Here is an 18,181-nt window from a genome sequence, read left to right on the forward strand (position 1 = left end):
GTCAGTTTTCAGACATTTGCTCTCTGTTTCCTTTGCACTGGGCCTTCCCTATGAAAGGTCTTTGATGGACTCCCGTACGCCTGTGCTGGCGCTTGCTGACTCTAGTTTGCAAATCTTATTCCACACATCATAACATTTACTGATGTCTTGAAGTGTTTTTCTTCCTTTTTTCTTCTAGTAGTTTCCATGTTTCTAGGTGTGTTGACTAGGTTCTTGGTGAATCTGTATCCAAGCCATGTGCAGCCTCCTGAACACAGCTGATTCTATGGGTGACAGATGTGTAGTCATTGGGTAGGATATTGGGAATCGTACAGGCAAAACTAGAGGCTTCTGTTCTCCCCAACTAAAGGATTTGACTATAAGTCCTTTGTTAATATGATTCTCACCAGCAAGCTCAGGACTGCAGGGTCCTTCTCCATGTGCTCTGATCGCACTTCCCTGTCTTGAACTGTGCTGTTCAGAGTACTGTGTTGATCCTGATGCTTTTTATTCTGTTAACCTTTAAACATGGTCTTTGGTTAGTGAATTTGTCCATTGGTTATTGTAAGCTATTCATTTATATGTATCTGACCTTTTTTTCCAAGCTTCTATTGCTGATTATTACTTTTATTACATTATTGAAGGTGCATGATATGATTTTATTATATATTTAATATATTGGGAGTTATCTAGGATAATCCTTTTTATGACTTGAAAAGATCAAATCATACCTGAAAAGTTCCTTGGGTAAGGTTAGGGTCTGAGTATCTCTAAGGGACCTTTCATCCCTGATACTACAAAGTTTTTAATTTCTTTCTATGACTTTGGATGTCTTTGTTTTCAATTTCATTCTGCCAAGAGCTAATTTATTATGGGTTTATGTTTATATGTGTGAATATAAACATATTTAAATATGTATTTTATATTACATTTAAATATAAGTCCTTTATTATTATAAATGTAAGTCCTTTATTATTATACTTTTGAGGCTGTTTTGAATATCTTCATGAAGAATTTCATATATTGTCTTACAATGCTTTGCCCTTCAAATCTGTTTTGTCTGACAATAGGGCAATTATGATAGCTTTTGTATGATTATTGCTCCATGGTATGTTTTAATTTTTTTTTCTGTTGCTGTTATAAAAGTTTCCACAAAAGCAGCTTGGAGAGGAAATGGTTTATTTCAGCCAACAAGTTACATTCCATCCTTGAAGAATACCAGGGCAGGGACTCAGGACAGGACCTGAAGCAGAGACTGTAGAGGAATGCTGACTACTGACTTGATTCTTCTGACTTGCTCAGCCATCACGTTATACAGTATGCTGGGTGCTTCTGCATCAATGAAATATTAAGAAAATGCCCCCAAAAGACATGCGCATAAGCCGGTTTGATTGAGGGAATCCTTCAAATGGGGTTCCTCTTCCCAGGTTTCTGCCAAGTTGATAAAAACTAAAGAGTGTAGCATATCTTCTTAATCCTTTTGTAATCAGGTTTTCTTTCTTTTAAAAAACATTTTATTGATTTTTTAAAAAGTTTTCTGTGTATGAGTATATTGCCTGCATGTAAGTACATCCGTGTCATTCAATGCCTATAGAGGTCAAAAGAGAATGTTGGATCCCCTGGAACTGAAGTTACTGATGGTTGTTAGTTACTAATGGTTGTTAGTCACCATGTGGGTTCTGGGATTCAAACCCAGGTCTTCTGCAAGAACAGCCAGTGCTCTTAACCACTGAGGAATCTCTGCAGCCCCTATTTAGGTTTTCTTAATCTTTAATTTTTCCCTGTCAACCACTTACACTTGGTTGAATATTTAAATACAGGGTTAGAGCATTTGTCTCTCGAATTGTGTATTCTATTTACTTACCTTTAAAATAATTACTGATACATATTAATCTATATTTCCCCACTTTTCAAGTATACTTATTTTTAGCTGCTATTCTATTTTTTTCTGTTTTCTTGCCTAATAGTGATGACTAGTTTACATCATATATTACAAACATATATATAGTACACATTATTCAATATTTCATTAACCTTCTAGTCAAAGAAGTCTTTAAATATACTTATCCATCCTTTATTGGTTTGTAACTATAATGTTTCTATAAATTAATTATATGTGTTCACTTGGAAATTGGCATATACATATTTGTGATAATGATGTTTTAGGCAGTCAATATGCTGGTTTACTTTAATATATTCATATTTTTATTTATTTTCTTTTTCTTATTAGTGACCTCATTAGATATAGGAGATTCTTTATGTTTTGTATGGTGACTAATCACTATTTCAAAATAGACACACAGTGTCACTTCTGAATACAGGGTAACGAGGCTGTTAGGACCACATCACCTGTGTCCTGGCAACATCATGACCTAGGTGTTCAACTGCTGAAAGGGATAAATACAAGCCACTTGCACTTTTATGTGTCATTTTGTAATTACCCAGGAAATCTATTTAAACCTTTTAAAATGGGACGAGTCCTTTTGTTTTACTTTTACAAATCAATTTTCCATGTCTCTTACACATTGGCTATTCATGTCATGCTGAGTGCTTATACATAGTGTGACGAGCTTTGTGGGGCAGTGGCTACTGGGGTACAAAGTATAAAGACATTATTTTCACATAAACATTCTTTTAATAATGTCACTGAATTTATTTCAGAGTTTCCTAGAAGAGGTTGTTGTCTTAAGTGCCAGCAAAATAAACAGAGATCTGCTTATAATTTGAGCATATAACCTAAACTCTCCAAACTCATTTTATAAGCTAGAAATAATAATATGATGTTTACAAAGTCATTACTATAAAGTTCAAACTATGCTTTTTGCATGTCTCAAACAGACTGCCCACTAATATGAACTTAATGTTGTTATTATTTATTATTATTCACATCTTTTATTCACCACATGCAAGAATATTTATAAAAGTATAAGGATTCACTGAGAATGTACCAGGAGGGACAAGTGGTCTTTCTGAGGCCCCTATTTTTAGTGTGTTTAGTCAGAAATGTTAGGTGCTACTTTGAACTGTTATCCTTATGTATCTGACTTTTGGAAACTTGAGTAAGAATTCTTTATTTTCTCATCTCAGTAGAACTCAGGTTGATTTTAGAGAATTTTAAAATAAAAACAATTTCTCAAGCGACAGCAAATTTCTTTTTTTTCACTTTAGGAACTGGTGGAGAGTCAAGCCGACTGCTTGACATCAGAATGCAACAAGAAAGCTGTCCTTTCTGTTCTTAAAACAGAACAGCCCATCAGTAGGGAAGTTTCACCCCATCTGTTAGACATGTTTGATGTCTTAGAGGTAGGAAGAAGTGGGGGTACATACTGCATTAACTCATATTGCTATTGCAACCTTCACAGTGCCATCCACATGTTCATTCAGAAACTTCTAACATTTCCCCTCTTCAAGGATTTCAGAAGCTAGGTTCTTGGCATTTTAGTGAGTTTGGGTATGGGAAGAATATGGGCCACTCCAATGTTCCAGACTTGAAATTTCCTAGCCTAGATATCTGTCATTTCCAGTAGCCTGGGAGATGGTGTTCACAATGGATGAAAGGATACACTGATTCACTTTGTAAAGTACTCTTAAGTGATTAAAAATAACAAGGAGAATGTAAATTTTAACTTTGAGCAAGCGTTACATTTCATATAAAGTTTAACCCCCACAGATATACCCAAGTATAAGGTGAGTCTTTCCTAGATCCTCGCCCTCCTCTGATTCCACTTCCCTTTCAAGTCCAGCATCTTGAGAAATGGATCTACAGTTCCACTTTCTCTTTCAACACACTTTTTAACCACATGTGGTCTTTACTTTTACTAAAACAGGGCCTGGATTTTTATGTACTCATTTGCTTCCTATTATTTCAGAAAGATTATTATACGTTGGGATATCTGTAAATATATTTTATGTGGCACAAGGTATGTAAAGGAATTTTAGGGTATATGTATTATTAAAGACGTCGTTGGAAAATTTTTATCTTTCAAAATAGGCTTAAGAATGATCAGCAATTTTCTCTGCAATTTATTTTTCAAACCAGCTAGTTTATCCACACAATTGTTTACAGTTAGTTGGGTCTCCAGTTATTCAGAGAGATAAAAATATTACAATTTTTATGTTTTACTTTCATATAAGGGGTTACAAATCTTTGCCATAATTCTTACCTGAAATTTAGATAAAAACATTAAGAAATTTTTGGTGGATTCCTGATATGAATAGAAAAATGGATTTACAGAGACTATTAGAGGCTGGAATTTGATGTATTTATCAACATACTTATTGTGATTGTAGTAATGTGATATACCATAAACATGAGCCTGAATATTTATTTCTAAATTTATGTACATGATGCTGCTCACCCTAGCCTACTAGAGGATTTATTAATAAGCAGGGAAGGGATATTTGAAGAAAGGGTTTGGGTGCAAACTTCCACTTGTGGTCAATTTACCTAATGCTCAAGGTCTCCATTTTCTTCCCCTGAAGGAAAAGGAACTAATGGGGACCTGGGGTTTGCACGCTTCTTTTATAAACATGTCATAAATAACTTTATACCTGTCTTATGTTTTTATACAGTGTTAAATAATTTCACACCAACAATTTATTAAGCCCTGAATGACTTTTTTTGTGTGTGTGATGTGAAAATAAGCTTGGATCAATTTTATTTTGGATGTGGGTATCTGTTCCACTATTGAGTTGTTTTTTTTTTTTTAATTTTTTTTTTACAATTAAAGTTACAGTTTTAACAATATGCAAAATATTACAGTAATTCAGATTTTTTGGCATAATGATTACAGATTTGATAAATACATTTTATATCTCATAATAGCGATGAGGATTATACAAAAGAATGACTTTTTAAATGTAGCTTTTAAGTGTATTAACATTTAACTAAAAGAAAATAGCATGAAAAATAGCTTACATACTTGAGCAGAGTAAAACACAGTCCTTTAATTTTATAGGTAACATGGTAGATGGCACACACACACACACACACACACACACACACAAGGCATGCACTGTATATAGCAAATGCACATACATATATGCACACACATGTACATATATATCAATACATATATACACACATGCACTTATATTCACAAACATACAATATATACACATTCACTTATTCATACATATTTACATGCATGTAAACACATATACACTTATTTACAAAGACATGTATATTTAGGGTACTTCCACTATAGAACTACTCAAAAAAAATACTAAAAGTTGATGACAGCAGAACTTTTTTCTTGATATTGTTGTCAGGTATAATCACACCTTTTATTTTAAAATCACAGATATGAGTTAGAATTAGCACGAACAAAGTTGAAATGGGAAAAAAATGATCACCAAGAACACATTCTATATAACCAATGTCGGTAGTTATAACATGGGGTCAGTGGGACAGCCTTACCTCAGTGGGCCATCATACAGGAACCATGCAGGTACTGAGGGAGGAACATCAATCAATGGTCCAAACCCCATTTTAAGGCCTAATAACCACAACAATGACCAGTGCAGCAAACTATATTGGGGCAGTAGCGGTACTTTAATCTTGAGGGTAATCAACATCTACCTAATTGGACCTAAAGTCCACCCAATGAGAGGGATCTCACGTGTGGTACTGTAAATCTGGTTGGAGAGGTCATAGGTCTTAGAGAAAACCCCAAGTCTGTCATATCCCTAGACATATAATTTCTTACTATGTGCTAAATATGGATCCTTGTATTTACAGATGTGTAGTATATGCCAGTCACCACTTATCAAAGACGTTTCCTTTACAACAAACTAAGACTATAACATCGTTCTACAAGGGTCATGCACAGAGATTAAGTATGTCTGAATTGCCCAACCCTAAGTGACACATCACAATGAACCTCTACACCTAAGACTCATGGAACATAGTGGGACAAGGAAAGAATATTGATGTGTCTCTCCACTCTTGTCAACAAAGCTCCCTCAAGCAACAGAGCAATGATCCCAGGGCTCAGGGACCATTGTGGGAGAGGGGGCAGAAAGACTGCAAGAACCAGGGGAGGAAGTGCATGACCATATGGAAATAGAGTCTTACAGTCTCTGGGACCTTGCTCATATGAAATTACAGCAATGGTGACAGCATGTACAAGACCTATGCAAACTCTAGCAGACAAAACCCAGCATAGAATTATTGGAAATGGGCAGCAGGACCCAATTTTACCAGAAGAACTAATGGGCAGCTGATTGCTACTCACCGCGGAAGAGCTGATCTTCTTTAAGGGAATGACTCTAGTGAGGCTGACTAGACCCCAGTGGATGAACTCGCACTGAGGGCCAGCAGGGGACACTTACTTGACTCAGAGGCCTTAACATAAATGACAGAATGCATGAAACCCAGTGGGGTGGGATATGGGAGAGAGCCAATGGGGAAGCGGATAAAGATAATTAAGATGTTATATATGAAATACACAAAAATTTAATTAAAAATTTGGAGGTAAAAATTATCATATGTATAGATTATCTCATTTATATTAATACAATTTATTTTTGTATTTGTCTGCATTAAGCATAGGAAGGGTTACTTTGGAGATGTTTTCTTGCTTAATGTTCTAACAGAAATTGATATATGAGCCACTGCTTAAAAAAAAATCAGAGAGATACTGAGTAAAAGGAAGATAAATTACAAAATAACTTATTTTTAATAAAAGTAGTAAAATTTCTATTAAAATATTTTATAAATTTTGTCAACATTTCCTTATAAAATTGGTTGTTGTTTATATTCAAACTTTCTGGATATCACAGAGATTAATTTTTAAATTTAACAAGTAAACCCAGCATGGTCACTTACTCTTGTAATCCAACACTCAGGAAGCTGAAGCAGACAGAGTTCCAGGCCAGCCCCGGCTGCAGAATGAAGCTGTTTCAAAACACTAAAGAACTAATCAACCCGAAGTAACTATAAACCAGCAGATTCTCACAAAGATAATTTCTTCCAGTATCTAGGGAATCCACATCATAAATATGAAGACATGCCGCTGTGTGCCTCACAATAAACATAAATATCTCTGTCAGTAGGCATGTATTGAATTCACACAACACACTCCATCCTCAGAAAGAAAAGCTGGTCATTTGAATTTTCCTATAGCAACTTGAAATTCCGTAATGATATCAGAAGTGATCATCAGATGCATTTTCTAATATCAGTTCTCAAAATATGTTCTTAGTACTTCTAGACACGCTGGTCCACATACACAGTTTTATACCACACAGTTAATCATAAACATCAGCAAAGGGCACAGACCTCGTTCACTGTGGCATAGTAGCTCTCGTGCTTGAACGTGGGTGAGTTGTCGTTCCTATCCCGCACTACGATGCGCACTTCATGATAGATGACGGTGCCCACCTTCTTGTTTACACATTGGACTTGCACCACAATGGAGTGTATGTTCATCGGTGGCTGCAAGTGAGAAATGTATTTTCTTAAACATGACTAAGATCAGCTTCTGATCACAGTTTCTGAACACACTGATCACTCAACATCACTTTACTTACTTGTTGACTTTAAACTATAGGATGCTCGAGAAACAAGAAAATGCTGCGCTAGTTTACAAAGATAATCATAATTATTTCATTATTTAATTCCACACCTAAATACATAGGGTTTCAATTACCATTATGATCATAGAGCTTTGCTGATAAATAAAACCATAAAACCAATACTGAAATTGATTTGAATGAAACAAATTTTTTCCTTACAAAGTCTGAAGAGGAATGACACAAACTAAAATCTTTAGAAAAGAATGTAATAAGTTCTTTGGAGGGGATGAGAGACTTTATAACTTTTTGTTCGTTTATATATTTATTAGAATATTAGATGCTCATGAATAGTAAAAGTAAATGTAATCAAAAGAACAAAATCCACTCACTACCCAGCTTTCTTGTCTCTTACAGCATCTCGTTTCCTGAGCAGACTCGCCACTGCATTGTGCTGTTTGCTGCTATGAAATAATGCCTGTCATTTGACAGTTCTCAGTCCAATGACCAAACCATAGCTAGCTTGTCCATGGATAACTTTTAATGAAATACTTCATGATTTAAATTTTTAGCTTTATGACTCATATCCCAGCATACAGTTCTTATAAATTCATGCTCACTTGCCTAATTGCTTGAACTTTGTGGGAAAGTATTGAAGGGGACTACTTATTCATTCTCATCGTTAAGGGCTAGCAGGGGAGGAAGGAAAACTTACATGTGCTTGACTCTAGTCATCACTGAACACTACATCATTTTAAAATTTAGTTTTTCATTGTCAAGGTAATCAAACATTCTCTCTAAATCTCATTTTATCAGAAGAATTCATAGGGGAGAGTCCTTCTTACATACTACGTCTCTAACCTGCCCCATCCTGCCAAATTCTACAATTACGTTTTCTTTACTTCATCGCTCATCTACAGCTTGATGTATTCTGCAATCATATGTTTGCTTCAGTGTGTGTCCCTTGGTGAGAATCTAAGTCCCATAAACCTCGAGCTACTTTGCTAGTATGAAACATAGTTGTTTATCTAGTAACTGACTTGTGCCTAGGACAGACGAATAGGCACTATCAGAGTCGAATGATCTCAATGCTAGTCCTGTTTTCATGAGTACAAATTGCATGATCCAGGAAAGTTAAAAATTCTCCCAATGCTCAACTCTTCAATATGGACAATGGAAAACCCAGTGATACTAACAGAACTCAAGTTACTACATGGGATTCTCCTGTGTTGAGCTCTTATTAAAACACCTAATACATGTAATCATTGTTTTATTCATAAAATCTCAAATTTTCATCACCTTAAATTTTATTATTTGCTTAGGTGAATTCATTAAGAGTTATTTCTTCTCACTTTACAGACATTTAACACACCCATTTTACTCGCCCTGTCTACAAATCCCCAGAATGTCCTCCTATCCATTGCACTGGCCAGTTAGGCCTTCTCCCCACTCTCCACCATGTGCCCCCATCACTGATAACCTCTTGTGCAGACTTCTACAGATGTGTACATGAACCAAAGTACTACATTTTGCCTCAAAAATATGAGTACGCAGTATATGTCAATCAAAGTTAATTAAATAAAGTGTAAGTAGTGTGAAAATCAGAGGGAAATGTATTAGCTCGAAAACCTATGAAAAACACACATACAATATCTGAACATGAGTGCACATGCACACCCAAAGGCTATATAACAAGGAACACAGTGACAGACAAGAGAAACTTCCCATTGAGCTGTTGGTCACAGGCTCTCCAAATTACAAAGGGTACTGCCACAGCCCTTGATTACCCCCCAAACTAGAAGGTATTGATTACACTATTGCTGAAGACGGGGCATAATTTGGACATGGGGCTTGGAACAATGGGGCTGGAAATGACCTAGAAGCCTTTGCCCTGAAGACTAGCTCTCATAGTTCTAGAAGATATTATGTAAGCTGCTAAGGGAGACAATCAATCAATGGTCCAGCCCAGCTGTAAAGCCTAAAAACCACAATGATTGGCACAGCAAACTATATTAGTGTAGTAGTGGAACTTTTATCTTGGGGGTAATCAACAGCTTCTAATTGGACTTAAAGTCCTCTCAATGGGAGAGAACTCAAATGGCATCTGTGTCAAAATACAGATGCCTGGAGAAGTCATAGATCCTAGAGAAAACCCTATTTCTGTCACATCTCTAGACAAATGAAATTTCTTATTGTATGCTAAATATGGATCCTTATATTTACAGACACATATACCTACACCACTCATCAGAGAAGCTACTTTTTGCAACAAAGGAGTCTATCACTAAGTTCCAAAACTGGTCATCCACAGACAATATATGTCTGAGAGATGCCCAGCCCTAAATGACACATCTATAGCAGAACCTCTACACCTAAGGTTCATGGAACATACCGGACCAGAGGCTAGAGAGAATACTAACACATCTGTCAACTTTTACCTGCAAAGCATCCTCATGAACCAGAGTGTGATGCACAGAGAAGGCCACAACTGGCCAAGGTATATAGAACAAGAATCTACAGCCTGCATGTTCTGAACAGAATTCCTATATTAAACCTCATGGCTCAGAGACCATTGTGGAAGAGAGGGTGGAAATATTATAAGAGCCAGGGTTGATACATGAGCCTCTTGAAACTTGTTAATAGGAACTCACAGCCATGGTGACAGCATGCACAAGACTCATGGGGACACAATCAGACAACAACCCAGCATAGAACTGGGGAAATGGGCAAGAGGCCACAACCTTAACGGAGAAAGGATTGGCAGCTGATTACTGCTGAGTGAGGGAGAATTGATCTTCTTTAAGGGAGTGACTCTAGATGGGCTGACCAGGCTCCAGTGGATGAACTTGCACCAAGGGCCATCTGGTACAAAAGCTTGACGGGATAGGCCTTGACAAATATGACAGAATACAGGAAATCTGGTGAGGGGAGTCTGGGGGTGTGTGGATGAGAGAGGGCATTCAAATTTGATCAAGATTCATTATATGAAATCCACAAATTTCAATAAAAATACACATTAAAATTTAATTAATATGCTTAATTCTTAAGTATTAAAGAATGGAATCTATAAAATATAAACTAATAATTATGGATTATAAGACAAGTTACCAAGTTTTGGGATCAAACCAATTTATTTATATAGTGATGATCACTGGGGTTGAGGACAGTGCCATTTAAATAATTGCATGTCATACCTGGAGAGAAGAATGCTGCAGAAAATGTGTCTAAAGTGCAGCAAAATGCGTTTAATGACAAGACGCTTTCATGGACAATAATGCAAAAGAGAAAAGAATCGATATGTATCTGTCTGAAAAACCGTACCCAGAAAGATTAAATGGAAGCCTCCCTCGAATACAGACAGCGATTTCTATGAAAATGCCACGTAACTCTGTGTTTGGATATCTAGCTGACATCAATGAAGACAGTAAAATCATGTTTATAAACATTGTGAGTGTCAACAAAGTTCCGGAAAACAAATAAAGACTCTAACAGAGGACAAAGACGCCTTAATCATTCACAATAAATAATGCTACAGATTTTCAATAATAAGTGGAAATCCCCAAATTTGATTGAGAAACAAATCAGTGAAATACTCTAATATATGTATTAGGCATTAGTGTGAGCATAAGCTGGTGAAGCTTTGATAGCTAAGCACTATCCCTACATGCCAACACTGTAAATTGGAGGTTGGAACATGAATCTCAACCTTACACTCATTTCTCCTAAAAGATGCATAAAATTCAGATTATAGGAGACAATACAGTAAACAGGACATGAGCTAGAATACTCTAAGAATTTTTGATAAATTTGAGAAGGAAAAGACAAAATTTGTCAGATCTAATAACTTTATGAAGAAAAATTTTTGTTCATGCATTACATCTTAAGAAAGCAGAACAATGAATAAAGTGCATATTTTCAAGCAATTTGAGGTCTTTTTTAAAATAAAGTAACAGAACACAACAGAGATCTGTCCTGAAAACCTGCAGACTGAACATACAAGATTTTAAAGGACTGAATTGCAAGGCATTCCAGAAAGAATTTAAGGTAAAAGCCCCCGTGTCTACTTCCAAATTATACGTATTTGCGTTAATAGACCTTTAAAAGAAGATTCTGTTCATTTTAATCATAAAGTAAAAACAGAATAAATACATGTACTCTTAACCTTGCCACACCTCTTGGGAGATAATCAGGTGAACTGCGTCCTTCTGAAGTTATTTTTCTTTTAATATTTCAAGAGAGGTCTCTCAAGTCCCTCCATTTCAACTTGCAGGTGAAGGGGAGGCAGTGGCACAGAAGGTCAGAGGCTTCCAAGTAGAAGATCAGATTCGGCATGCGTATGTCCCCCACTTAGTTCCGCTAAGAACCCGTAGGTTAGGCATAACCAGGACATCTGGGACTGCTGTCACTCCCAGGTCTACCTCATTGTGCAGCTCTTACTAGTGTAGATGGAACTCAGCAGGCAGCAAATTCCAACCACAATGGATTTTGCTGAAGGGAAGAATTCCCTGTGGCTAATATATACTGTACACTATAATTTTGTATCGGAATAAATTCTATTCTCCTGTACAGGGAGATCATAAACACATCAAATGTAGTTGCACTAAGTCGATTAGTCAGAGTTTAGGGACTCCACAATGCTTATGGATGTGTCAGGAAATTTTTGGTTTAGTTTTCACAACTGGTGTTGAAAGTCAGTCATGGTAAATTTTTGGAATTTTTTTTCATTTTAGTTCCCTTTAACTGTTTTATTCAAGAAACAACAAAACATATATAAATTTGGGGGGGGCTTATTTAAAACAATTACAATTCTGAGGCTGGAGAGATGGCTCAGCAGTTAAGAACACTGGCTGTTCTTACAGAAGACCCGGGTTTGAATCCCAGCACCTACATGGCAGCTAAGAACTGTCCGTGACTCAGTTCCAGGGGATCCAATGGCCTTTTCTGTTCTCCATGGGCATTGTATGACATGGGTGCAGTTACAATTCCTATGTATCTAGAATTTCTAAATAAATATTTAATATTATATTCTGAAGGTATAGTTATAAGTTTATAAATCATTGCCCCTGGGTAGCAGGAAACACCCAAACAATGTTTAATAAAGTTTATCTTTAAGAAGTAATGTTGCGGTACCAATAATAATAATAATAATAATAATAATATAATAGAAAATGTTTTTCTGACAGTCATTTCAGATTTACCCTAAGTGACACATCTGCAATGGAACCTTTATGCCTAAGGCTCACAAAACATGGTGGAACAGGGGGTAAAGACAGTCCTAATGCATCTCTCAACTCATCACAGCAAAGCTTCCTCATGCAACAGAGGGCAATGAATACAAAAGGTCACAAGTGACCTAAGTGTAGAGAATTAAGAGTCTGAGGAGTGTAGGTCCCTTGCTCATATGAACTTACAGCAATGGTGACAAGCAGGCACAAGACTCATGCAAACTCAATGAGAGAAAAACCAGCACAGAACTGGGAAAACCTACGAGGCCCCAACTTTGGTGAGGAACTACTGGCAACTGATCACTGCTGGGTGATCTTTTTTAAAGGAGTGATGCTAGACAGGCTGAACGGGCTCCAGTGGATGAAGTCACACCAAACACAAATTTAACTAGATAGAGCATAACATATGTGACAAAATGCATGAAGTCCTGTGGGCAGTCTGTGGGGGAATGCAAATAGGGAAGGATGGGCTAAAAATGATTAAGATGTATTGTATGAAATCTATAAAAATTCAATACAAATACATTTGAAAAAGATCTCACAGTATTTATCAATTGCCAATAGAGCATTAGATCCATACCAAGAGCACTTTTATTTTGTGTGTGTGAATGTATCGTCAGCATGTATGTAAGTGCACCGTATAGTGCAATGCCTATAAAGACCATTGGATTCCCTTGGAACTGGAGTTATGGGCTGTTGTTAGCCACCTCGTGGGGGGCTGAGAATCAAACCCTGGTCCTCTGCAGGAACAACCAGTGCTCTTAACCATTGAGTCATCACTCCAGCCCTGAGAATTGATTTTCAAATGAAGAAATAGAAGAAATGGTTGCTGATGCTATTTGCTCTTTCAAATACTAAACTTTATAAATAATGACATCTTTAGAAAAATACAGAAGTGCCAAACTGAAAATATAGCTCAGCTCATTGCAATATTTAAAGAGATTTGTACACATTTCACAATGAATTATTGAAGGCATTCATTTTTTTAATAGTATTTGTATCTTAACTTGGCTGGAATTAATAAGCTCTAATACTTGGGTACTCAGAACAATCCTATAAGATTTATATTTAATAAGTAAAAATAATCACAATGAAGTGAAAAAAGGCCATTGAAGATGTAGATGTATAAAATAGGGAGTTACCCACCAGCATCAGCATGAGGAAACAGTCTCATATATGAGCATCATTTGTTCACGTTTCAGTACAAAGTCATTTCAACTTATTGCATTAAATAGAAGGCAAGAGAAACCTAAATGCAATTAATTCAGCTTCCTAGCTTATAATTTGTGTTTACAAGTAAAAGAATATAGACACATGTATAGAAATAATGAAAACTGAATATAAGAAATTTGAAATCCACATCAAGTAACTTGCAGGGAAATGAGGTCAGAACTCTGTTTTGGGATGCAGAATCTGGAATGAGTTAAATCAAGAAAGATCTGAAGAATGTGGTAGCGGTCTCAACTTCCACTGGAGAGCAAAGAGAACTTACACTGAAGTCAAGCCAACGGGTGCAGCTGCAAGATGTAATTAGAGATATGGCTACTAAACAGCAAAGAAACAGAAGGTGGCCTGCACTGGAGGGTTAAAGCCCTTTGAGCAGCTACCAAATTCAGAGAACTGAAGATGTTTACTGCACTTAGGAATGTACTTTCTCTGTTTAAGCACTTCAATTTTAGCATGTTTTGAAGTATTAAAGGAATGTATTAGAACTCATAATTTACTTATCAATTTATTGATTCTGTATTGACCATTCCATGTCCTACATAATTAAGAAATATTTTCCCTGTCAGACAACAAATTGACTTTTCAATTCTAATATCTGACAAAATAGACTTCAAACAAAAACTAATCATAAGAGATAAGGAGGGCCACTTCATTCTGGTCAAAGGAACAATTAACCAAGAAGATATTACAATCCTGAACATATGCACCAAAGTCTGGTGCACCCAAATTCATAAAAACAATACTATAGAACTTTAAGGCACAGATTAACCCCAACTCAGTAATAGTAAGGGACTTCAATACCCCACTGTCTCCATTAGATAGGTAGAATAAACAGAGAGACATCTGAATTAAATGATACCATACATCAAATGGACCTAACAAATATCTTCCAAATATTCCACCCAAGCACCAAAGTATACACTTTCTGTTCAGCGCCCCATGGAACTTTCTCAAAAGTTAACCACATACTGGGCCACAAAACAAACCTCAACAAATAGCAAAAAATTGAAATAATCCCATGCATTCTATCAGACCACAATGCAATAAAGCTCAAAATCAACACTGGAAGAAGCCCTAGTCACTACACAAAATCATGGAGATTAAACAATACACTCCTAAATGATGAGTGGATAAAAGGAGAAATTAAGAAAGAAATAAAAGAATTCCTAGAATTCAATAAAAAGGACAATACAACACAACAAAACCTCTGGGGCGCTTTAAAAGCAGTATTAAGAGGGAAGTTTATACCTAAGTGCCTACATTAAAAAATCAGAAAGAGCACAAAAAAATGACTTAACATTGCAACTCAAGATGCTAGAAAGGCAAGAACAAATGAAGCCCAAACCCACCAGAAGAGGAAAAAGTAACTTTTCAAAGTTTCTTAAGTGATGTTCCTTACCTCAAAGACTTGATTTTTGCCATTTCTGACTTTTGATTATCCCATTTTTCCTTTTTATAGAATAGTAATTCATGTAACTATACTGAACACAAGTGAATATAGAGAGGATGAATATAGCCTTCAAGACGACTTATTGACAAAGATTGAAAAATGCTAAAAATTTCATATTCACTCAATAGTCTACAAACACTTTATAATCATGTTCAAATATTAAAAATTTGGTGTTGTTTATATTTAGCCTTATCCTGAAAAATGTTCATTAAAATGATTAGCTTATTCTAAAACATAATTTTTAAATATATTTGTTTTCATTAAATTTGTTTTTTATATAATCAAAACTGTGCAACTTATGACTCTGATGTTTATGGTAAACAGAGCGTAGAAAACATGATTTGGAATGCTTCTTCCTGAGAAGATGCTTTTCTCTCTCAATTGCTCATAACAGGTTCAGTGGAGGAAAACGATGTGGTGGGCCCTCGTCCCTGTCTTTGGTTATAGTTCCATTTAAGCAAATGATTATCAAGTCATTCTTTAGGCCACTACTTTGAAACAAGTGAACTAGATGTAAACTGCAGGAGACAAAACATGGACCTTTTACTTAAATATGTTTTAAAAATGTTCACAATGGATCAAAGATCTGAGGCTACAATGTCTGAAGCAAATCCTTAAAGAAAACACTGTAAACAGTTGAACTTAAAGTCACAAACATGGGCAATAATTTTAAGGCAAGATTCTAAAAGTAGAAAAAACAAAAACATAATTTGACAAATGGGATTAATACACATGCATGCACACACACAGACACACACATGTGAATTGCAAACAATTCATCTGAAAAGGGTTAATACTAGAATACACAGAAATTTTCAATATTCAATATGAAAAAGCCCAAGTAACCCAACCCAAAATACTCAAAGAATATGAACAGTTACATCTCAAAAGGAGAAAAATTTGAAGGCCAAGAAAATTACAGAAAAATGTTCAACTTCACTAGTTGTCATGGAAATGTAAATAAAAATCACACTGAAATACTGTCTCAGCCCAGCTAGAATGTCTCTTATCAGAAAATACAAAAGGAAACTAAAGGTGCTGAGTACTGCAGAATAACCATTCGTACACTGTTGTTGAGAATGCAAATTTAACACAGGCATTATGGGAAAACAGTATGGAAGATCCTTAAGATACTAATCTACCATAAGATCCAGCCTTCCAACTTCTGGGTATTTATTCAAGGGATATGAAATCAGCATATCAAGGACAGCCTGCATACCTACGCCTGCCGCTGCACTACACACAATATTTAGATTGCAGAAGCAGCCTAGCAGCCCATCACAGAAAGTGGGTAAAGAAAATGTGGTGCTTATATACTACAATATTCATAGGATGTAAGAGAAAGTTATTCTATGGCTCACAGTCACATGAATGGAGTTAGAAGACTTTATGGTAAGTGAAATCAAGTGAAGTACTGTTGTTCCCTCCCAGATATGAATGCTTTAGACAATGTTGACTGGAATTTTTAATAGTGATTAACAGATATGTGAATAAAGGGCACAAAGGACAGTGGGAGGCTGGGGCACAGTTCACAGGCAGAGGAAGACAGAATTAGTACAGTCTGTGTTCTTCAGAAGAGTTGGAGGGTGTCATATTTCATATAAGCTATCATTTTCTGAATAATAGCAGAGTCTCAAAGTATCCATAAATAGCAATGATAGGAGATGGGAAATCAAAGTTTACTACCTGGATTTGACTTTATAAATCATATATATGTATCAAAATATTACACTACAACCCACAAATCAGTATGTTTGAAGTTGTAATTTAAATATCAGGAAAGTAAGAAAAATGTTTCTATGGAGCAAAATGCTAAAATAATGTGTGGAACAAGGAATGAGAAACCCAACTCACAAAGTACAAAATAATCTGTCCTGTGAGGGGACAGTAGACAATCCACACAGAGAAAGACAGACCGGATACAGGGACAAGACCAAGCAGTCTCCTCTGTCCCTGGCAATCTGACAACATCCTCTAAACATTCGCTGTACCCATAATGTCCACAGTATTCATCCTCTTCCTAGCTGCCTGTGCTCATTTGAAGTCAATATTTTGCTGAATTGGCCAAAACCATTGATTAAAATTCAAAGCACAGATCTTAGAAAAGCAGCCATGTATGCTGAATATGCCATAGAATATCTACCACTAAAACATTTTCAGAGCAATTTTCCAAAACATGGATTAACTGAATTCTAAGCCAGTGGTCATAGTCTGGCATTTGGCAGTTGGTGGGATCAAACTGGATTATTGGCTCTATTTGGCGATTCAGTGCATTCATAATACTTATTAAGACTCCAAAGTCATAAAAGGAATGGCCCGAAGAAGTTGGGTACCAACTCAAAGAACTATACATCTGGCAAATACTCCATGTTTATCAAGAAACTCAAGTTTGGTTTTCATTCGCAATAAAAGGTTACTCTTTTTCACTAAGAATGTTTTATCAGTATTTTTTCTGAGTGGGAGATGTTTTAAATTAAAATTTAATGCATTATAAAACATGTATATGTACCTGCATATGTATATACAAAGACTGTAACCTGGATGTGAAAAACAGGCACTCACGCCTTATGCAAACAAATAGTCTTGATTTGGGTTCATAAGAATAGCCATGGGCTGGAGAAATGACTCAGGAGTTAAGAGCACTGGCTGTTCTTACAGAGGATCCTAGTTTGAATCCCAGTACCTACAAGGCAGCTAATTACCACCCAAAACACCAGTTCCAGGGAACTCCTACACACTCTTCTGACTTCTGCCAGCAATGCACAATATGGGAGTTCATGTATAT

General features: G+C 36.1%; 1 protein-coding gene across 7 annotated transcripts in view; it reads right to left on the reverse strand.

Annotated features, from left to right (window-relative positions):
- LOC103729463 (protocadherin-15) overlaps nucleotides 1-18,181 on the reverse strand; it is a 1,150,197-nt gene that overhangs the window by 279,775 nt on the left and 852,241 nt on the right. For all 7 annotated transcript variants that reach the window (XM_029560656.1, XM_029560654.1, XM_029560663.1 and 4 more), the window contains one exon: nucleotides 7,262-7,417. In XM_029560656.1, the coding sequence (XP_029416516.1) occupies nucleotides 7,262-7,417 (156 nt within the window). The remainder of the gene's footprint in view (nucleotides 1-7,261; nucleotides 7,418-18,181) is intronic.

This window comes from Nannospalax galili, unplaced genomic scaffold (genome assembly GCF_000622305.1).
Source record: "Nannospalax galili isolate Female #2095 unplaced genomic scaffold, S.galili_v1.0 scaffold70, whole genome shotgun sequence".
NCBI lineage: Eukaryota > Metazoa > Chordata > Mammalia > Rodentia > Spalacidae > Nannospalax > Nannospalax galili.